General features: G+C 45.8%; 1 protein-coding gene across 1 annotated transcript in view; it reads left to right on the top strand.

Annotated features, from left to right (window-relative positions):
- Positions 1 to 5,812: 5,812 nt before the first annotated feature.
- GPR50 (G protein-coupled receptor 50) overlaps positions 5,813 to 23,019 on the top strand; it is a 50,265-nt gene continuing 33,058 nt past the window's right edge. Inside the window, exon 1 of the mRNA XM_078380595.1 lies at positions 5,813 to 6,533. Coding sequence (XP_078236721.1) covers positions 6,377 to 6,533 — 157 coding nt within the window. The 5' untranslated portion in view covers positions 5,813 to 6,376. The remainder of the gene's footprint in view (positions 6,534 to 23,019) is intronic.

The following is a 23,019-nucleotide window of genomic DNA, read 5'->3' as shown; positions in this document are numbered from 1 at the left end:
TGTTGAAAAACGCAGTAGTAGTGAACACTGTACATTGTGTGGTCTCTGCCTCCCTCTAGTGGCCAGTTCTGATAAATACACTCTGGAAATAGATGTAAATACATACAGTGGTGCCTCGCTTGACGACGTTAATTCGTTCCAGCGAAATCGCTGTAGAGCAAAAACATCGTCAAATGAAATAAAAAAACCCATTGAAACGCCTTGGCCTGATCCAGCAGGGCTCTTCTTGTGTTCTTACGGGTCTAGCCACAATTCAGAGAGCTGATTTTAATCTATAAAGCCTTTTCTGCCGTGGGTCCAAACTATCTCAAGGACCACAGCTCCCTTTATGAGCTTGCTAGAATGTTAAGATCATCAGAAGAGGCCTTTCTCTCGGTCCCACCAACTCAGACTCTGGAACTCCCTGCCACAGGAAGCTAGGCCGGCCCCATCTTTGCTCTCCATCCGCAGGTAAATGAAGGCCTTTCTCTTCAGACAGGCTTTCCCTTAGCGACTGGCTATCTAAGATGAGTTTTTCAATGGACTGTTGTGCCTTGTTGCTTTGAATCTGTTGATGGTGCTGATTTTGTTTGCCACTTTTATTGTGTCATTTGTTTTACTCTTTTAAATCCTTGTATACGTACCGTTTTAGCTTTTTAATATTGCCTTTTAATGATGTAAGCCACTTTGTGCCCTTTTCTACGGAGAAAGACGGGGTAGTAACATTTTCAATGAATCAATAAACTAAATAAATGGATCACCAAAGATTGTGCAAGACTCTTTACAGACCTGTTAACTTAGAATATGTAAAAACAGACACACAAAGAAACAAAAGCTAAACTATGAAAAGGCCACATTGAGTCAAACGAATAAAACAAATCCACAAATCCTCAGGTGAGCCATAACTTTATCAAAATAGTGTATTATTCACTTCATTTTGTAAAACACACAAGTTTTCAAGTTTCCTAGTATTCTTTAGCAGAAGATTTTTAAAAAGGGAGGAGAGGTAAAGAGTACTTGAAAGCTTGTGTATTTGGGGAATTTATAGTGAATGCCAATAAAAGCCGATCTGTGAAATGAAAACTCTCCAGACATGAGAGCTGAAGGCCACAAGGTGGCATCCTCAAACAGCTTCCTTCCTCCCCTGCTTAAAGAAGGAATCTTGGTTTCAGACTTTCTGAATGTTCCTTGCTGCAAGAGGGAACGTCAGTTTCACAACCTCTTGCTTGCAGGTGAGAAACTGAGGAGAGGGGGGAGTCCCGTTCTTCCTCAAGATGAGACTTCTCTGCCTGCGATTTTCTTTTGTCCTTGAGAAATCTCACGAGATGCCTGGGATATTTTGTGATCATTCCCCCAAAGAATCACCACCATTTCGAGCAGAACGGTTAAAGATTCCTGCCCGGATTGGCCTATTTTCCTGCACAAGAGTCCTTTGAAAGGGCACTGAACGGTGCAGGATTTGGCCAGGGGAAGAGAGAAGAACAAGACCACGGTCTTCTTTTCACAGGATAGCGAGAAATCCCACTGACATGGGATATAATAGTTCTGCAAGCTTTCGCTCCATGGCGAGACGTGGAAAATGAGAACGAGGAAATTTCCAAATAATCTCTTTACCTCCTTAATCTCACACCCTATCTTTTTAATTGTTTGTTTTTCTGATGATGACAATGAGGGTGGTGATGATGATTTTTGACAGCTCTGCTGTGTGGATGGATGGCCTCTTCCCATTCATCTTGTCTCACCATAGCTGTCCTCTCCACATTTCACAGGAGGGCCCAAGAGCCATTAAGGAAATGGCTTTTTTTTTTTAAGTGCCTTTCCCATTATGCTAAACGACACCTGCACCCTAGAAGCAGATTGTAACTCATTTTCTGTCTTTGGCTAGGTGCTAAATATAGGCGGCAGCATAGTCGGTGGTGTGCTCCATGCTTTGAAGAGTGAAGAAAAACGCTGGTGGTATTTTTAGTTACTGATTAATTAATGCAAATGATTATCTAGAAGTGGAAGCAGCAATGAGAATGAACAGCAGTTCGAAAGCACGGCATCCAATGTGCCCAGTTTCCGGGGCAGGCGGCAGCTGCCTTTCCATAGGAACAACGTGGCGTCTCTGCTGCCCTGGGCCAAAATTGTCAGGGGGGACCTTTACCTTTCAGGAGAAAGGCGGCCTAATAAACCAACCAACCAACCAGCTAACTAACTACACTTCTCTCCTCATCCCATTTATCCTCAGGAGATCCCTGAGAGGTAGATCAAGCCAAGACATTCTGACTGGTCCAGGGTCAAGTGGAAATTCGAACTCAGGTTTCCTGAGTTGCAGTTCAGCAGCCAAAGCACTACACTACACTGGCTTTTGAAGAAAGTTGTTTTTGTTATGTGTCATTAAGTCAAAATCGACTTATAGCAACCCTAATAAGGCTTTCAAGGTAAGTGAGATATTTAAGGAGTGGCTTTATCAGTTCCACACCCCCAGTGAGTTTCTGTGGCTGAGCAGGGATTTGAACCCTGTTCTCCAGAGTCTAGTCTGTCACTTTATCCACTACACCACACAGGGCTGCACATACGGTGGTACCTCGCAAGACGATGACCCCGCTAAATGATGAATTCGCATAACGATGACTTTTTGCGATCACGATAGTGATTCACAAAACAGTCATTCCAATGGGGGATTTTTGCTGGACGTTGATTAGGTCTGTGCTTCACAAACCGTTTGGTCGCATGACCAGTTAATCTGAAGAGACCTGGGAAACTTGCTCAGTGTAACTTTGGAGCAAGTGAATCCACAGTTGTTTTGCTGTGTAGTTACACCGTCTAACTCAGGAAACCTCGGTTGAAATCTCTGCTCTACTGTGGAAACTCATTGGTGGGTGGCAACGGTGAACCACTCCTTGAATATACCACATGCCTTGAAAATCCTGTCAGGATAAGTCAGAAGGGATTTGACAGCCTGTAAATACAACAAGTTGTTTTTGGCTTCCCAGGAGCATATAGGAGAGTACTGCAAGGAACTGGGAGGCTGAATTACAGGGCTTTTCATCTGCTCCATTAGAGTCCTTCTGATATTCTTAGATCATCCACTGTCACCTCTAAGTTTTCCCCCAGCAGGCAGCCTCTCAGTTAGCTTTGCTGTATGAGCTGCCTGCTGCCTGCGCCCTGTGATTCAGCTGCAGAATTTGGGGTCCTTCAATGCACACTTGCACTAATAGCCCGAGTATCTGTTGCAAAAACCAAAATCTTAATTACTAACAAATATATAATGTTATGAGCTTTGCCAGACTAAGGACTTGTCTACACAGCTCAACTGGTGTGGGCTGGAGTGGGCCAAACATGGTAGCTGAAGGTCAGGCAGAGGTCCCATAGGATATTTGCTGTGATCCTTGCATCCACATACAACTCTGTTTGGCCTTCCTTTCTTAAGAAAGACAACAAAACAAATCCCCCCCATCCTTGCCCCTTCCTCTCTCTGGGAGGAAGTTTTCAATTTTTTCCCCTAAGCGGTATAGCATATCAGCACTGTCCTAACATACTTTAAAAGAAAAAAGAAAAATCCTTTTGATTTCTTCCTCTGCCCATCTATGGAGAAGCAGGGAAAGTGTTTAATTTCTTGACAATGGTGAAGTGGTTAAGCAGTCTTCTCAAGCCATTTAACAATACTGGGAAATTGAAAGTGGAAGGGAAATTTAAAGCCACAACCTCCACTTTGGTGTGTTTCCAGCAATTGCATGTACTGGAAATAAACCAAATGGAGTGATCCTACCCTGCCCCACAGGTAGCCCCTGACATCCAGAAAGATGTGGGTAGGATCGCTTGGGGGACAGGCTGTTTTGCTCTAGCAAGTACATGGCCAGATCCCCAGCAAAGGGAGCAAACCAACTCCTGCCTACAGCAAATGCCCATCTGATCACATCCTAGTCTACTTCATCAGATGCATGAGTGCTATCCTGAACGCCAGTATATATAGCACATATTGTTGGGAGGAAAGTGTGTGACTATAGACAATGATTTCAGAAGGAGATTACAGTGATACGTGATGAATAATGTACTGAAGAAAAAGAGTTATGTGCTCCTTATATGAAATCCAAGAACAAGAGTTTAGTGCCTAGCCCGAAGAATGGTTTTGTTGGACTTGAAAGCTTTCCTGGTTTGGTGTTTTTATTTTTGGTGTTCTAATTAAGTAATTAAGGGACGTGGAGGCACTGTGGGCTAAACCGCAGAAGCCTGTGCTGCAGGGTCAGAAGACCAAGCAGTCGTAAGATCGAATCCACGCGACGGAGTGAGCGCCCGTCGCTTGTCCCAGCTCCCGCCAACCTAGCGGTTCGAAAGCATGCAAATGCAAGTAGATAAATAGGGACCACCTCGGTGGGAAGGTAAACAGTGTTCCGTGTCTAAATCACACTGGCCATGTGACCACGGAAAGATTGTCTTCGGACAAAACGCTGGCTCTACGGCTTGGAAACGGGGATGAGCACTGCCCCCTAGAGTCGGACACGACTGGACAAAAATTGTCAAGGGGAACCTTTACCTTTACCTTTAATTAAGTAATTACATTCCTAGTGTGGTGCAGTGCACAGAATGATACAATAAGACTCCAGAGAATATGGATAAAATCCCGCACTTGGCCATGGAAACTCACTGGGGGATTGGAACCAGTGAAATCATTCCTTAAATGTCTCACTTACCTTGAAAGCCCTATTAGGGTCACTATAAGTTGGTTACAACTTGACAGTACAAAACGCACACCATGAAATAATTGCTGGCTGGATAGCTCAGTGGTTTAGGCATATAAGTGCAGAGCTAGAAGTCAGGAGGAAGATTCGCTGCTGTGCCTCTGGTGAAGAAGAGCCAGCCTGGGTGGCCTTGGGCCAGCTGCACCATCCCAGTTCTGACCCCAGAAGAAGGGAAGGGCCAGCCACCTCTGAGTGTTCTCTACCTGGAAAGGGCTGCAGTCAGAATTGGCTTGACGGCACCCAATTGTTACATTATCAATGAAGTAATTGCTCACTTTTGTAATCAGATTATTAACACTCGCTGCTCACTGAACTGTTGCTGTAAATGCAGAACATCGGCGCACCCAAGTAAAAGCCGATTGAAACATGGAGTGTTCTTTTGATGCTACAGAGGAAATTTGAAGAGACAAAAACGAGTCACAAAGACCTTGTTATTTCACTGGGACTTGTAGCACCATACTGGATGCCTGAGTCTTTCTGATACTTTCCCCCATGCCGCGATCAATGCACCCTCACCTATTCGTTAGGTTCCCTCAAGACCTTTCTGACTTTGGCTGACCTTATGAATTAATGACCTTGCAAAGATCCTGTCATTCCCAGCTGCTATCTAGGGCTTGCAAAGTCAGGACCAGAGCTTCCTTTGTTGAATCTATCCACGTCTTATCCGACCTTCCTCTTTTCCTACTGCCTTCAACTTTCCCAATATTGTTGTAGTTTCCGCGTGGCCCGCACGCCTCCCTGTTCTTGGTCTCCTCAAGAGGCAGCTTCCTCCACTCCTGCTGCTGCTTTGAGCGTCCGTCGGATCTGAATAATTACCCTCTTTTTAGGCGCAAGAGACGCGTTCCTAGGAATGTTCGCTCGCAGTTTTGACAGGGGCGGCAGGCGGAGCCACTGCAAACGTCTTAGAATAACAAAGAAACACGAGTTGGGCTTGGGGGCAAGCACCATTTCCGGGGGGCCCGGGCGAGCGCCAATCTGCGCCCCCCCTCCTCAAAGGGTATTTCAACGACAAGGAATCCCGTGACACCGGAAAGACCGACAACTTTCCTTCGGCAGGTGCTTCCCACAGCTGCTAGGACGCACCGACCACCGCAAAGGCTTGCTTTGGAGGGCGCGCGCCACCGGCGTCCCGTTTTTACGCACGGACACCAGGGAGGGGACCTGCGGCAACCCGCACTTCGCCTTCCTTTCCCAGGCGAGAAGACGTCCGGGACGCCGGGGAGCTCCCCCGGGCTGCTTCCCGGGCAGCGCCGGAGCCGCGAGGGGCGTGACACGGCTCGGCCACTTCCGTGCGTTTTTACGCGCGGCTGGCACAAAAAGGCGCAACGCGACGGGGCCGCCGCCACTTTATAGAGGAGACTCGAGAGAAGGAGAAACCCCCTTCCTTCCCTCCCTCCCTTCCCCGCGGACTTGGCCGAAGCTTACTCCAGAGGCGGCGGCGACCGGTCGGTGCTTGGTTCTCCTCGTTTGGAGGCGGCTTCGCCGTTTGGAAGCGGCAGTGCCGGGGCGCCCCGGACGGGCGCTGGCTGGCTTAGCCGCTTCTGGCGCCCCCGCCCGATGGGGTGGGAATCCCGCCGAGGGCTTTCCCCGGCCGCTCTCTCCGAGAGCCGGCAGCAGCAGCAGCAGGAGCAGCCTCGTCGCCGTCCGGGGAAGGAGGCAGCCGGGCGGAGGAGATGCCGGAGGGCAACGCCAGCTGCCCGGATTGCCGCTTCCACCGCGAGGCGCGCCACTCGCTCGCCGCCGTCCTGATCTTCACCATCGTGGTCGACATCCTGGGCAACGTGCTGGTGATCCTGTCCGTGCTGAGGAACCGGAAGCTCCGCAACGCCGGTGAGCCGACCCGGGCTGGGGGAGCGCAAGGGGGACCGGGGAGGGGGAGGCGGGGGTACTCCCCGGGGGGAACGAGGAGGGAGCCCCGGACCTGCGAAGGCTTCCTGCTTGGGGGGGGGAGCGGGCCGCGGCGAGGGAACCTGACACGGGTCAGCCGCTTGGTCGTCCGCAGGGTGCTTTGGGCAAGCTCCTCGCTTGCCCCGCTGCGTTTCTGAGCGAGGACGTCAAGGGTGGTAAAAAAGTCTTTTCTCCACTTTGCCGGACGAGGCGGCTCGCCAAGCAGGGACCCGGCAAGCGCCTTGTAGCCGCTGGGAGAACCAGGGGAAGCGGGACAATAGCGTTTGCGCGGCGTTTCCAAAGCGCTTCGTGCCCCGTCCCTGCGCAACAGCCATCCCTGCGAGGCAAGCCAGCGTGTGGATGGATCCCCCTCGGCAAAGGGGAGCCGTTATTCAACCCAGGGACGTCCTGATCCACCGCTCACGACTCCAGCCTCCACATGTCTCCGGGCAAGCCGTCCGTTGGATTCCGTGGCGCTTGCTCCTGGGTCACCCTGGCGGTTCTGAGTTGCCCCCAGGCGGCCAGTTGCCTCCCAGGAGGGACTCCCCCCCCGAAATGTCGCCGGCTCGGGGATGCTGCTTGCCCTTGAAGCGCGTGTCCCGGCTTAACGTGGACCCGGAGGGAAAAGGTGACCGGTTCTCCTGCGACTCTGCCGAGCGCCGGTCGCTTCCGCGGAAAAGGCATTTTCTCCGTCCCTTTGCAACCCCTTCGGACTTATTTCTGCCGGATTTATTTTGAACTCTTGTCTCATGGCTAGGGGTGTGTGGAAGCTGAGGCTGCTTCCCCATCTCAGCTTGGAGAAGTTCCTTTTTCTCGACTGGGGCTCCTCAGGCAATGTAGCCAGTGTGTGTAGGGGATTCTGTAAACGGTAGTCCAAAAGTAACTTTTACTTGCTCTGCTCTTTGCGCCTTCCTTGACCGTGACCAGAACAAAAGCAGCTCACCCCAGGACGTGTATTTCTTCACTAGGTCTCTGAGCATGGGCAGAGTGTCTTTAAGTAAAAAACTGCAGGCTATCACTAGGGAAATATGTATCAGAGTGGGAGGAAAAGCACTCCTATTCACCAAACTCTATTCCTCTTTGGAGTGTGATGGATCTTAAGCCTTAAGGAATGACTTAAGTTTTAGCATCTAGAACTCTGTGGGATGCGATGCGCATGAAGGTGAGCGGCAGAGAAGTATCCAGAAGGAGGCAGACCTTAGAAAAATTACTTTTCCCAGCTTTGAAGAGGGTTTCCCCTTTGGAGTCCTGCGTACAATCCATTTGATCGGATAGGGATGCAATTTTAAAGAGTAACAAGACCCTGAAGAAGTATATTCCTTCTGGAATGGCAACAGTCTCCAGGTGAATACTTTTCAGGGCTGCATCCTTGAACCCCATGAGCCAGCCTAATCTTTGGGATAACGGGGGGGGGGGGGGTTGCAGCTAGGAAAAGTCTTGCAGTGCGGGATTCATTTCCATTCAAATATTTCCTGGGATGCAGAAGGGGGATTGGTTCCTTTAAGCCTTTTTCCTGGCTGCAAAGCACTGTTTCCCCATGGTTATGCTGGCTCAAGTGGTTTGAGGATGCAATCCGTAAAGGAATTTACCAGCATCCCATTGCCATTCTAGAAGGAATCCACTTCCTTCAAGATTCTGCTTTGCCGGTTGGATAGCTCAGTGGTTTAAGTGTCTGGCTGTGAAACGGATGGGGCACAGTTGTTGTTGTTGTTGTTGTTGTTGTTGTTGTTGTTGTTGTTGTTGTTGTTGTTGTTGTTGCTGCTGCTGCTGCTGCTGCTGCTGCTGCTGCTGCTGCTGCTGCTGTGTGGGAAGCTGTTGTGCTGGGGCTTACTTCTTAGTAGAGCTGAGCTGCATCTATATTCCCTACAATTTGCCCCAGTGCCCATATTTGCAGTGTGATCCCACAAATTCCAAACAGGAATTCCCTCCCTGGCCAAAAAAAAAGCTTTCTTTCCTTGTCTTGTGGAGATCTCACTAAAACTGAGAAGCTGGTCTTCTTCTGCCTAGTTCGTTATGGTTCTCTGAATAGTTACATGTAAAAGCTATGGGGAGGAATGCTCAGACTGATATTTGATAAAAGTAATTTCTCACGTGCCACTGGTTTTTTCCCCCCCAAAAGCAATGCATTAACCGTTTCCATTGCTTTTTAAATTATTTATTTATAAAAATGCACCTGCAAACCTCCCAATTACTCTGAGAAAGCAACATCATTATTTTATTACTCATTATTTTAAAATAACGAGTAAATGCTACTTGATTAGAAGTGTAACATTACCATGATTTATAAAAGTATGCTTCGGCTAACCCCCCAAAAGTAATGCAATACATTTGTAATGTGTTAGTTCTGAACTCTGAGGTGGAGTGAGTGAGGGGAATCTTAATCATCCAGGTTGGTCTGCTCTGATTTGAGAGGAGGTTGATAATTGGTCAGCCAATATGCTGATTTATCAGCTTGTATGTATTAAGCTGAATATTTATGCTCCTGGAGCACAGGACCAACTCTGGGCCTCACTAGATAAGATGCTGATTCCATACCTAGAAACAGTGCACATTTAAGAGGAAAATATTGTTTGCTTTTAATAGTAACATGAGCTTGATCCAATCTCCATTTAGTAAATTATCTTGTTTTAATTTTGCAGATGAGAAGAAAGCACAGTTTTACTTCTGTGCCCAAAAGGTAAACGTGGGTTTCCCCTAATGAATGATGTAATTCTCTCTTAAGGAGCCAAGCCCATAGGTTTAAACTTGTGTCTAAAGCCACCTGCAGGCAATAAAACATGGGAATGAGGGTGTGGAAGCAAATTTAAGGAGAGGGTACAGACTGTGGAGGGAGTGCACCAAATCCTGTAGCACCACATATATTGTGGTTGTTGAAATCCGGGAACAAGTTCCAACTAGAGTTAGGCCCATTGAATCAGTGGGGATTTGGTCAGTTGAAACCTATGTAAGTTCTCCTGATTCAATGGGTTTACTCCAGTTGTAGCTTGCTACTGGATTTCAGCCATTGGATGGATTTTAATCCATGTTGTAAAAACTCATGCTATAATGCTTTAGCTTATCTTTAAGGTGCTGGAGGTCTTTTGGTCATTTTTGCCCTAAAACTCACCTTTTGCAAAATTGTGGGGTGAAATTTTGATGGTAGTGACGTTAAGATTTACTGAACTATCTCACAGAGAGTCTTGCTTAAGCGTGAGGTGTATATTTCCACGTAGATACTCCACTCACAGTGAAAAGAGGCTTGTTTCTGTTCTTTAGGTTCATGCTGAATGGTGTTTCTGTAGCATCTACTTGTCTGCTTCTCTTTAAAAAGCAAAGCCTCTATAAGACAACCATTGCCCCACTATAACCGCCCTGTACAGTGCTAACCTCCAGTATAAAAACTTGGCAAAACTTGTTTTAAAAAGTCTGAATGCATTGCTATATAATCAATTTGTTTGTTAGGAACAAAGCTGAGATCTAAGCAGGGAAGTTGATCCTGTCCATGTCATTCTCACAAAAATACAAGTTACACTCAGATTGGTTTCCCTTAGAAATACACTTTTAATAGCACAGTCATTAACTGCCCTGTATAATTTGAATCCCTGGGATCCTTATATGTGACATTTTCTACAGTATTATGCAAAGGAGTTATGCAGAAGCTACCTGGGCAAAAAAGAACAGAGGTTTTTCTGTGGGTGTATGCCTTCCAATTATACTTTGCTTTTATGCCGTTGTGCATGTGATTTACAACATGGGGCAAAATTTCCCATTCATACTAATCTTACATTTATTCATTTGTTGCCTTTATATTTTCTCTTCCCTCCAGGGAGATCAAAACAATATCCTTGATTTTCTTTGTTCATGGACACAGCCACCCAGTAAGATATGTTATAGTGAGTGAATCACCTGATAATAATAATAATTTATTGTCATTGTAAGTATATACATAGTATACCCATACAATGAAATTCACAGACACCCAGAGACCAGACACATAAAATTCCCCAAACACTCCCCACCCACTAAAAAATCCCCCAACACTCCCCACCCGCTAAAAGTCCCCACTAAAAATACAAACATCTACACCGCAGGCCAAGTAACACAGTCCAACTAATTTTTATTTTATTTATTTATTTATTTGATTTATACCCCGCCTATCTGGACCGATGGACCACTCTAGGCAGCTTCCACTATAAAATTAAACAATAAAACACAACAAATACATGGCTAATACAAAACAACTAGAATAAACTAAAAAAAAAACCCTAACTATTCACTACTGGTGGTCTTTAAGCTCATTATTAAGTGCAATTATAGCTCTGGGATAAAAACTATTCAGAAAACGTGTGGTCCGAGTCTTAATTGTTCTATATCTTCTGCCAGACGGCAACAGTTCAAAAAAGTTATAAGCAGGATGGGAAGAGTCTCTTGTGGCAGAGTGGGGATTTGAACCCAGGTTTCCCAAACCCTGATCCAGTGTTCTAAGGACTATACCATGTTGCCCTTGACAAGGAGTTCCCCGCTGTCACAGCTGCGGACGCAGGGGCCCAGATCCAGACTGCGACTGCGGTGCAGAAAGGGCAAATGGCTGAAGCCATCCACCCCACCCCACCCCAGAACCAACATCCCAGTCAAGGTAAAGGTTCCCCTTGACAATTTGTCCAGTCATGTTCGACTCTAGGCGGTGATGCTCATCTCCATTTCCAACCCATAGAGCTAGCGTTTGTCCACAGTGAATCCTCCGTGGTCACGTGGCCAGCGTGACTAGACACGGAACGCCGTTTACCTTCCCATCGAGGTGGTATCTATTTATCTACTCGCATTTTTGCATTTTGCATGCTTTCGAACCTCTAGGTTGGCGGGAGCTGGGACAAGCGACGGGGGTTCACTCCGTCGTGTGGATTCGATCTTACGACTGTAGGTCTTCTGACCTTGCAGCACAGAGGCTTCTGCGGTTTAACCCGCAGCACCACCACGTCCCAGTCAAGAGTGGCATGCAAAATGGGGGTTTCCTGCCTCTCTTCCCTGGCTGGAGAAGAGGAGTCCCTGGTTTATACCTGTAGCCTGTAGGAATGGAGAGATGCGCTGAGCGAAGAGGGGAGGCAGAAACTATGGTGGTGGTCATCTCGGGTGCTCTGAGCCACTGCTATAATATTATAATGCTCTGGATTAACACAGATCCTTGTCCCTTGTGGCCATTACACGGGACAATTTCCATGTCAGGTGGAGCACCATAATAAGGGTTTGGGGCAGCCCTTTGCAGCTCCCCCAGGAGAATGCTGCCTGTTGGTGCTAGATCTAGTTAACTAGGCATTCAGGCATGCTACAGACAACTGGTAGAGAGCAGAAATACTGAAACATAACAAGTGATGTTTCTTGCAGCTCAAAGCCGTGCAAAGGGTGGGGGAGATTTGTACGATCCGTTTGTGTCTTCTGTCAAGGACGGTGCACCTCCTGGTCATGAGACGCAGGATAGGCTGGCAGGCCTTGTGGCAACGCCCTTCCCTTTGGGTCACCGGGGTATGGAATGACTTTCTAAGCAAAACCGAGTTGCTTTTCTTGGCTGGCCTGAAGGAAAATGGATTAGTGCGTGTTCGGAAATATTCACCCTTGCCGTTTCGTATTAAAGTAAACGAAGTGCCTGCCATCAAGCGGTGGGGACATCCTCTCTCCTGGAATTTCAGAGGAGTTGCAGGGCTTGGAACTAGCTGACATGAAGCACAGAGGGCTACAGAGGAGGTGGACTTCAAGGCCCATCACTCACTGGCTGGGGATGGTGGGAGTCGTAGTCTGACCTATTCAGAAGGGACCAAACTCAGTGGCAGATGCAAACACTCATTGCACCACCTAAAATCATGTTCAAAAATCTCTTTGACCCGAGTGCATATACATGTAAGCATGGTTAATGGGAAAAAAGAAGGAAATCCTCGCTCTTCAGCTGAAATACATCGTTGTGTTTCCAAGTGAAATCTCTCATCCCAAGGATTGTTTATAGTCTCATAGGGTGTGTGTGAAGATGGACAATACATGTCATTTACTTTCCACCTGTGGGGAAAAGGATGCAGCCTGGGGATGACGAAACTAGAAGCTTCTCCCTAATACCGCTGTTCTGCTACCCCATTGCAGTTTGTAACGTCCAGGGTGAGTTCTCTGAAGTGAAAGAGAGTGGTGGATTTTGAAATACAGGCACTTGCTGTGATAAGTCTCTGTAATCACACACACACCTACAAAGAGTCCAACACATGCAGCCAGCTCTGTGGATCTTGTCCACAAAACAGTTCCAGCAATTTCATCTTCATGAGGAGGTAGTCTTTTGCAGAGTTAATGGCTCTTAATTGCTCACCCACACCTTCAATTCTTCACATTGCAACAAGTTTATCTTCAGAGAGTGGAAAGAACACACACACATACACAGGCAGTTGATGTAATGTAAGGCAGGTCTGGACAATGTCCAGAAGCCTGGGGATATAGGTGAGTGGTTTAGGGAGAGGTTGGGAGTTTGATTCCCCACTCTGAATTTTATAGGGAACCTTTACCCACTCAAACTTCCTAGTTTACTTTTTTTTTTGCCTGAAATCTCTGATCACACCTCTAGGGGGTGACATTGGCAATTTCAGACTATGCCATGCCATTTGTTAGCCTAGCAGAATCATCCCTGTTCCTTTGATTGATCAATTCAGGCCCTGTTTTTTTTTTTAAACACCTGGGGTGTGGGGCAGGAGGTTGCAGGCAGTGGCAACTGCCATGGGGAGAGGCCGCAGAGGGCCATCCTCTGCCTGTTCCTCATGTAGAATGAGCATGCAGCTAGAAGCCAGACAAAGTTGTCTGCTTATCTTAGGAAAGCAACCCCTCTGCATAACATCAGGGATACTCAAAGAGGGCTTATAAGATACAGTCATGTAATAGCATAACACTTTAAGAGTACTGATATTATATCCTAATGCACAGAACCATAAAGGCAGCAGTATTAAAGTTTTGTGGTTAAGTGAGTTCCCTCCCATGCATTTAATGTGGGAAAGCTCAGGTATGTGTGTGTGTGACACACACACACACACACAAACAGAGAGAGAGAGAGAGAGAGAGAGAGAGCGCATGGAGCCACAAAGTGGCTAGACCTCAGGAATGAAGGGCAAAACAGCTTCCATCTGCTCTTATCCACATTGTGTCCCTTTGCATAGGGAACAGTGATGTGAGCATCAAATAACCTTCTAAGTGGGTCTGTTTCTTTTAATAGCTGCATCGAGGCAGCAAGGGAAGCCAATCCTCGTTTGCCCTTGGGATAACCTAGAAGGCGTGCTTGACAGCTGCCATTATTACAAGAGACACAGAGCCTGACTGGAAACATCACACTTCAACAGAGCTTGGAAAAGTTACCTTTATTTTGGACTAAGGCTCCCCAGCATCCTGGCAGCTGTAGTCCAGAAAAGGAATTTTTCCAAGGTCTGAATGTAATCAAAGAGATGGTCAGTTTCTTATTTTGGAGAGCACACCACTAAGGTGTTATACACACTCCCCAACTGGCTGGAGGTCCACAGAACGTTATTAACAGGGGAAGGGGTGAGCTCAAGTTCTTCTTTCACCGTTTGTGATTTTTCACTGCCATCCCTCAGTTTACTCTTCCCTGCTTTGATACACCATGAACCAAAGCATAGGAAAGTTACTCTCCTAGACTGCAGCTCTCAGAATCTGCAGATAACAAATTATCCTATGGAGATGTATTGCTTTATATCAAGTTGTTTTATACCAAGTCATTGGTCCGTTCTTTTAATAGCTGCATCGAGGCAGTGGGGGAAGCCAATCCTGGTTTGACTTTGGGACAACGCGAAAGCGTGCTTGACAGTGACCCTGTTTGGTCAAGCTCCTTTAAGAAAGCAAGAGAAAAACTGCACCCTTCCTCTCTCATGTCTTTTTCCTCTTCCAGGAGGAAGTTTTCTATTTTGGTAAAAAAAAAAAAAAGTGATGTAGTGCATCAGCGCTGTCCTAATACAGATTTTTTTTTCCCAACAGCTTCCTCCCTCTGCTCTTTGAAGTGGTTGGGAGTCAGCAGTGAATTCAGCTGTAGGCAGGGTTTTCAACTGCTGCTCTGTTGCCTGCCCTGACTGGCAGCATATCTCCGAAGTCTTGGGCAAAGAAATGTCTTCCCACTCCTTTGGTGAAACTAGCCAGAAATGCTAGTGAACACTCCTGAAATCTTCTACCTCTAAAAATCTGCTTGGCCACCAAGGGTGCGATCAGCGATCAGATGGGGAACTGGCCCGCCCTTTGGTTTGCTGCTGAGATCAGCTGGTACACTCGTTTCCAGCAATCCCATGACATAATTGCTGGAGTGAACCAACCCATCCTCAGAGCATTTCCACTTGTATTTTTCTGAATCCGTGTCACGGCTACTACTTTTTTTTTTGGTGTGGGTTACGGTTGTTCTGTTTTGGTTCATTTCCAGCATGTGTGATCACTGGAAATGAACCAAAGTAGAGGTTGTAGCTGCCTTCCTCTTTCAATTTCCCACATCATTAAGTGACCTTAAAATACGGTAGTAGGACAATACTGATGCAGTGCATCACTTTGAAAAAAGTAAAGAAAAATTGAAAGCTTTCTACCAGAAGCAGGAGGAAGCAGAAGGCGGGGAAGATTTTGTTCATTTCTCCTGAAGATTTGGATTGAGAACCTTCCTGCAGTTGAATCCACTGCTGACTACCAGCGGCTCTACAGAGCAGAGGGAAGAAGCAAAAATGCTCTTCGGAGGGGCAGAGGCAGTAAAAGGTTTTTCAGACTGTATTAAGACAGCGCTGATGTACTGTATCACTTTGTGGGGAGGAGGGAATAAAAAAAACTTCCTCCTGGAAGTGGGGAAAGACAGAAGAGGGCAAGAGTGATTTCCCCCCCCATCTCTTGCTTTCTTAAAGAGCTAGACCAAAATGGTGTCCTTTGACGTTTGTATGCCATTTGGAAGCAACAATCACACCAAATGGCATACAGGACTCATATGTGGCCTTAAGCAACCCTATTAAGGCTGCACCAGTCTGCTTCAAATGGGCTGGCATAGACAAGCCCTGTGTCACAACAATCCTATATATTGCAAGGTACAACTTTCTTCTGTCTGTTTCCAGCCGCCGGAGTGCACTGCCTTTCCCCTTTCTCTCTGGGAAACAAGTTCCCAGCATTTGCTTTCTCACCCTGACTTGAAGCGTGACAGCTCTGAGTGGGCCAGAGGGAGGGAGAGAATGTGAAGCTGGCTATTATGCTCGTGTTGGCAAAATGTCTGGTCTAGTCAGGAGGATGAGCCAGGACAGAGAGATCCCAAACTAAGTTCCCTCCAAATGGCTAGAGCTCACTTTTGAGTTACCCAGTGTTGTGTAGTGAATAGAGTGATGGGGCTGTGATTTGGGAGGCCCGGGTTTGATTCCCATGGAAACCCGTTGGTGGGGTGTGGGTGTGTGGAAGTGGTAAACCCACACCTTAAATATTTCATTAGTCTTGAAAGCTCTGTTAGAATCACTATAATTTGGTTCCCACTTCAGGACACACACGTAACCTAAAAATGGCTGGCTCAACATATTTTGCTGCCAGAAGAACAATCCCTCCCCCTTACTGGGCACAAAGGTTTATTGGAGGGGCAGGTGACTCTTTCATCAACAGCCACCAGTATTTTCCAGTTCATCCCAAAGCAGCACTCAAATTTAGAGCAGAGCTTGGAAACTGACCCCAGTGGACTTCAACTCCCATAATCCCATTGGGCCATCCCTCTAAATCTTTCAGTCCAGCTAAGGTTGCCGCCATTTAATCCTGACCAGTCCCTTTTGGCAGCAGTCGGCAAGTCATCATGCTGATTTGCTGATGATTTGCTGCTGATCGGGTCTGTTTTAGAGGCAAAAGACTTCTGTTTTCCTCTCTCTTGGCCCATTGGCTTTCCCTCCTCCTGAGCTTCTGGACTGGAAGTGATAGAATATCCCAATCATGCTCACACAACAGAGAAGCACTTCCTCTCTTCTAAAGCTAACTCATGCAGAGAGACAGCGGACAGCTCCCCTTTCTCTGTTCACATTTTGGGTTCACCAGATCCTCCAATCATTAGTACCTCTGAACAGTAAAACAGCCAGAAGAGATTCTTCTTGGGGTGCTATTCCTGTCCAAAGTAAGGGGATGGACCACAGGGTGGGGACTCCCTCTCTTCTGAATGTCACCCCACCTCCCCTTGTATAGTGGTGCCCCGCTTGACGATTACCTCTTTAGACGAGGAAATCACTTTACGATGAAGTTTTTGCGATCGCAAAACGATGTTTTAAGGGAAAAACCGCTTTACGATGATCAGTTCCCTGCTTCAGGAACCGATTTTTCGCTTAATGACGATCTTTACAGCTGATTGTTGGGGCTTCAAAATGGCCGCCTGCTATGCAAAATGGCTCTCCGCTGTGTTTTAGGACGGATTCCTCGCATTACAGGCACCAGAAAACGGCCGCCCTATGGAGGATCTTCGCTGGATGTTGAGATATTTCGCCCATTGGAACGCATTGAACTGGTTTTCAATGCATTTCAATGGGATTTTTTGCTTTCGCTTGACAACGATTTCGTTCTACAGTGATTTTGCTGGAATGGATTATCCTCGTCAAGTGAGGCACCACTGTATACCTGTGCTATAGAGATAAATTGGTGAAGTGCACCATGACCTGAAGTAGAGTTTTTTTTAAAATGCAAGCAAATATGTTAATTTCTCCAAATAGTTCTCAATTGTCATTTCAGGACTAAGCCATCTGGAAAAAGACAAAGAAGAAAAGAAAGTTAGTTACAAGGATCGGTGTTAACAATACATGTCACTGAAAAAATTCAGAGTAATCATAATTCTAACCTCACTACTGCCAAGCTCATTGGAAACAGAGAAGTCCGATGGGGGAGCTGATTATTTTATTGACCCTGCTAATCCTAAAGTACCGTTATTCCGACTCTGTGAGCCAGTAGCTGGAATATAACACAGTCTTCAGGTGGATACTCTATTAAGTGTGTCCCAGGTTTACCTAGCAATTATGTTCACTCATCTGAGCATCAAGTAAAGATCTTTTTAGGTTTCTTGATGGATTTAAGCAGCAGGGAAAGGCATCAGTTGAGGTGGGTGACTCCAGTTTGCAATACGAAACTAAATTAACCGTGAACCAGAAGAACTGTGGAGTGAAACCAGAGATACTGCTAGGGAAGAATGCAGATCTATAATTCCTATAGTAAAAAGAAAAGCAAAACATATCAGATGATGGAAGAAGCACTTAAAATTATAAAAGGCTGGCAAGAAGCTAAAATAAAAGGTGACAGAAGTAAGGTCAGAACCCTGAATGTAGTTTTTCAGCAACCTTCAAAGAGAACTACTGCAGCAACCTTTGAAAAGACATAGAGAAGAACAACAGAAGGGGAAGAAACAAGAGATATCTTCCAGAAGATCCAAGAAATAAAAGGGAAATTTAAGCCTAGAGTAGGAAGTCTGAATTACCAACAGAGAACCACACTAAATGACCAGGAGAAAATAAAGAGAAAGTGGAAACAGTATACGGAAGACCTATAGAGAAATGAAGGGATGACAGATTCCTTTGAAGGTGAATCCTATGATTAAGCCTAGACCTACAGTTCTAGAAAGTGAAGTAAAGGCTATTCTGAAAGCATTAGGAAGAAATAAATGACCAGGAGTGGATAGAATACCAATAGCCATAGAGACAGAATTTGTCAAAATCCTAACAAGAATATGCCAACAAATATGAAAAACAAAACATTGGCCCACAGACTGGCAACATTCAATATACATCCCAGCCCCCAATATGCCAAGGAGTGCTGTAACTATAGGATCATTGCTTTAACTTTCTGTGCAAGCAAAGTGATGCTCAAAGTGTTGCAACAAAGGCGCTTTTTAAAAACTTATATGGAGCAGGAAATGGCCGGCACTCAGGCTGAATTCTGAAAGGGAAGAGACACTCAAGATCATATTGCAGATATCTGCTGTCTACTGGAATACATGGAAGAATTTCAGAAGAAGATCAGTCTGTGCTTTACAGATCGCAGCAAAACCTTTGACTGCATGGATTATGAGAAACTATAGGTTATTCTGAAAGATGGGTGTGGCTCAGCACTTGATTGTCCTGATGCACAACCTGTATTGTGGGCAAGTTGCTACCGTTAGAACAGAATATGGGGAGGCAGATCGGTTTCCAATAGGCAAAGGTGTCAGAGAAGGGTGCATTTGGTCCATACAACAATAATAATGTGCTATCAAGTCAATTCTGACCTATGGTGGTTCTTTTCGGGGTTTTCCAGATAGAGAGTACTCAGAGGTGGGTTACTAGCCCTTTCTTTTGGTTGTGTCCTGGAACTGTGCAGCTTGCCCAAGGCTACACAGGTTAACTTGACTACCAGGACGCACAACGGGGAATGGAACTCCTCACCTCTGACTCTGCAGGCAGATCCTGAAGCCACTGAGCTGTCCAGCCAGCTAAGTAACAGCAACAAAGTCTTCAAAAGTAACCTTCTCAATCTTTGACGTGCATGAGTCATCCTTGTTTTGTCAGTGAAGCCGTGAAGTCCTTGCCCAGGGGAAGGTGCCCTTTTCTGTTGCTTCTTAAACGTGACCAACTGGATACCTGAATCAGCATTCGAAGGAAGCGAGTCCATCAGGCAGCCCGGTGTAAAATATCTCTTTCCTCCCAGCGTAAAAGATCCACAAGCACTTAGAATATGTGGGGAACTGATCAGGATGTTCTGGTAGAACACCAAGTACTTTGCTACGGAGGAGAAGGGTTGTCTGACTCCTGATGACTTAGCAAGAATAATGACATCAGCAACAGAGGGCTATGCTTCTCCCTCAAATTAGGCTGCTGGAATGAAGAAAGTCTGGGCTCGGTTGGATTTTGAGTGGATGGGACTTACTTCTGGGACCAAAAAGTGAATTCTTGGCTGGGACGTGCCTTCAGAGTACCCTATTCTTCCAACCTAAAGTGTATGCTTCCCTTGGTTAACCCAGAACTGTTCTCCACTTGGCTTCATTGGGTGGAATTCAAGCATCCAGCAGCCTGAAGTTGCTTGACGGTGTCTGTAATGCACCCAACTCTGTTTGAAATCAGTTGTGAAAGCTGTACACCCCCAGTGCAATCCTATGCATGTTTAGAGTTGTTCAACCCAGTGTCCCTGAGATGAGTTGGATGGCAGCTCCTATTGTTCCACAGTCACCACAGCTGGGATTATGGGTGCTGTAGTCCACCACATCTGGAAGGCACCCATTTTAGGAAGGCTGTCCCTAGGTGAACTGTTGCTAATCCCTTTGACTGCCAGTGCAGGCCCTGTAATTCTGGGGCATATTTAGCCATTTCTGTCCTGTTTTCGAAAAGCCGAGCATGTCCATTGTTGGCACCACTGGGACAGAATGGAGAACCATGACCATTTTTAGATATACGTTGAAATCCTTTATCCTTCTGGAATACATCTTATAATTGATTTTGCTGGCTTGCAAACTCCCCCAACTCAGGCGGGACTGGGTTTTATATATATATATATATATATATATATATATATATATATATATATATATATAAATCTGAAAGTATTTTAATGTTTTCCAGATATTGGAAATGTTACCTTTTTTGGACTATGAGCCACAGCATGTTTTTGAAAGGGTCGTCCATTTCCATGCTTGGGTGTTTCCGTTGTTGTTACGTTTTATTGTTTTTAAGCTGCTTCGAAGCTGGCTGTTAAAAGAGGGATGTGAGTAATTTAAGCAAAGAAATAAATGAATATGTTTAGTGTGGGCACTTAAACCCTAACTCATAATGCACTTGAACGGCTCTAATTTATCCAAAATTCTACTGCATTTAACAAAAATATGCCTACCTTGACATATTAAACAGTGCAATAATTCACTGCAAAATCTTACGGCGGCAGTAGGATTTTGACTGCCAGCTGCCATGTTGACCATTTCCACGACTGACACAATTCAGTGTTTGCGTCTGCTCTATTGGAGCACAGGAAGTGCTGGCAGTGGTGAGGATTTTATCCCACCAACGATGGCTGCAAAAGAAGTTTGGGGTGGACAGCAGAGGTTTTAATAAAGGGAAGAATCTTCTTTAAAAACAAATCAAACAAAAGAGCAAATTAAAAACATTCAAAGGCTTTTTATGTCTCTTGGCCTTTGCCATAAATAGAACGCGCCCTATTTAACAGCAGCTAAGCCAGTCATTAAATTGTATTAAATTGCTTTTTAAGAAAGAAAAAAAAAAGAAAAGGAAGAAAAAGAAAGGAAAAAAATGGGTGGGGAAAAGCAAATTTACAGGAAGAGAACAGAGGGTTGCCTTCTTAAAGGAACTTTGAAATCATTTGCTGCGCATCAACAAGTACCTACAGCTTTTCCAGGGAATTGGCACAAGAAGAGAAGCCTCTTTTTTCTTTTTCCAGTGAACAGCTTAATGAAGACTCTTAGAACTTATTTATCCTTCCTGAGAAATCCCTTTCTGCATCGTGAGTCCTCTTTCATATAGGCCATCGAGTTAAATACAGATCTGAACTGAACATTGTGGCCTGCATAGAGTCAGGTAGGTATTCCAGTAAACCTAACAAGAGGGAGGCCATCTCATGAGAAGAGAAGACTTCCTGGAAAAGACCCTGATGTTGGGAAAGTGTGAAGGCAAGAGAAGGGGACGACAGAGGACGAGATGGTTGGACAGGGTCATTGAAGCGAGCAAGATGAATTTGACCCAACTCTGGGAGGCAGTGGAAGACAGGAGGGCTTGGCGTGCTCTGGTCCATAGGGTCACGAACAGTCGGACACAACTAAATGACTGAACAACAACAACAATAGGGAAGGGTTGGGGGACACAAACTGTTTTCTACCTTACTGTCCTGGCTGTTCAGTGTGACTCCCATTTTGGTTGAAACTGACCACAGATGCATAGAGCAAGTCCCCAGGGGAAGACCAATAACCTGAATCCTTGCTCACTTATCTGTACGTTAGATTGTCACTCTGCAGGTTTACTTTCTGCCTCCTTCTTCCCTTCCTGAGGTAATTTCACTGTGTTCTTTTCCTTCCCAAAGAGAGGCAGCCTGTGTGTGTTTTCTTCATGGGGGCACCCAGCAGGTTCTCCGTGTGGAAACATGGGTGTCCACGGGCTGGGCCAAGAAGATGCTCACCTCCTGAATCCTAAATGTATTTATTATTTTTATTTATTTATTTATTGGATTTCCATCCCACCCATCTAGACCAAAGGTCTACTCTATTTTCATATACACAGTCGGATACATTGTGTTCTAGTGGTGAGCGCTCTCCATGTGTATTATGCTAACATACTGCTATGCAGTCCCTCCCCTGTCATCATGGAAAAATTTCTGCAGACACTCGTGCTTGCATGGAGGCCAGCTCTGACAGTGACTATAAGTTCTAATTTTCCCCCTCCAGGTCTATCTACAAATGTACTTGCTTAGCAAATTAAGCATAAGTTCTCTTCCACATTTTGCCTAAATCATCAGTACCTTATTTTCGCAAGTCATTGCCAACGTGCGGTGACTGATGGGGTTTCCAAAGCTTGTGAAATGTTCAAGGAGTGGTTTACCACTGGCACTCACACAGAAACCCTTGAGTTTCCACGCCTGAGCAAGGAGTAGAACCCAAGGTTTCCTGAGTCCTGTTCCGACACTCCGTCCAGGACACAACACAGGCTCTCAAAAGTTACCAACTTACAGAGCAAGGATTTTTAACAGCGTTAGCAAATGTGAACAGTTTATAGAGTGATTGTTCTTCGTCTTAAATCACAAGCTCTCCGTCAGGCTGCTACTCGTATCCTCGGCCAGTGCAAACCTTCAGAGTCCAAACAATTTTGACATGGTCATCAGAATTGTTGTCGTCTTATTGTGATGCTTAATTTGGAGTTTGACCTGTTTGGTCAAACTCCAAAGAAGAAACTTCTGCTCTCTGGTTCTTGGGCATAAAAGAAGGACTAGATGGGAAGGTCACACTCACAGCTGCTTGTGTACCTACATAGCAGTAAAGCCCTCCATCCAGATGAGTCCTTATATGTGTCAGGCTGTGTAGTGTGTTTGGTGATGTTTCCTTCCGTTTGGCAGCTAACCTAAGCCTGCTGTTGTGTAAAGGATGAGTTTCAGTATTTGCATTCAGCATAAGGGATGCTCTGAACCCGTGCGATGAGGGAGGAGGCCAGCCATACTCCATTCCTGGCTCTTAAGCAGAGTTTGGAAGTGCTTCTTTTTTGGAAGAAAGAAAGAAGAGTTCACAGCGTGTTGTGCCCAGGCAGTCTTGTGTGTCTGATTGTATAACTAGTTGTGCAGTTGCTTTCATAACTAGTTGCAAAGCTGATTTCACAACAAGTGTGCAATTGTGCCTGCAGAACAGCTTCCTGGATACAGCTTCCACCTTGGTGCAGATTTTGCTATGGCTCGTCCAACTTCAAGTTACGCAGGCGTAGTTATGCAACAGGAT

Source organism: Pogona vitticeps, chromosome 11 (genome assembly GCF_051106095.1).
Source record: "Pogona vitticeps strain Pit_001003342236 chromosome 11, PviZW2.1, whole genome shotgun sequence".
NCBI classification, from domain to species: Eukaryota; Metazoa; Chordata; class Lepidosauria; order Squamata; family Agamidae; genus Pogona; species Pogona vitticeps.
This window is presented reverse-complemented; position numbering and strand designations above follow the sequence as displayed.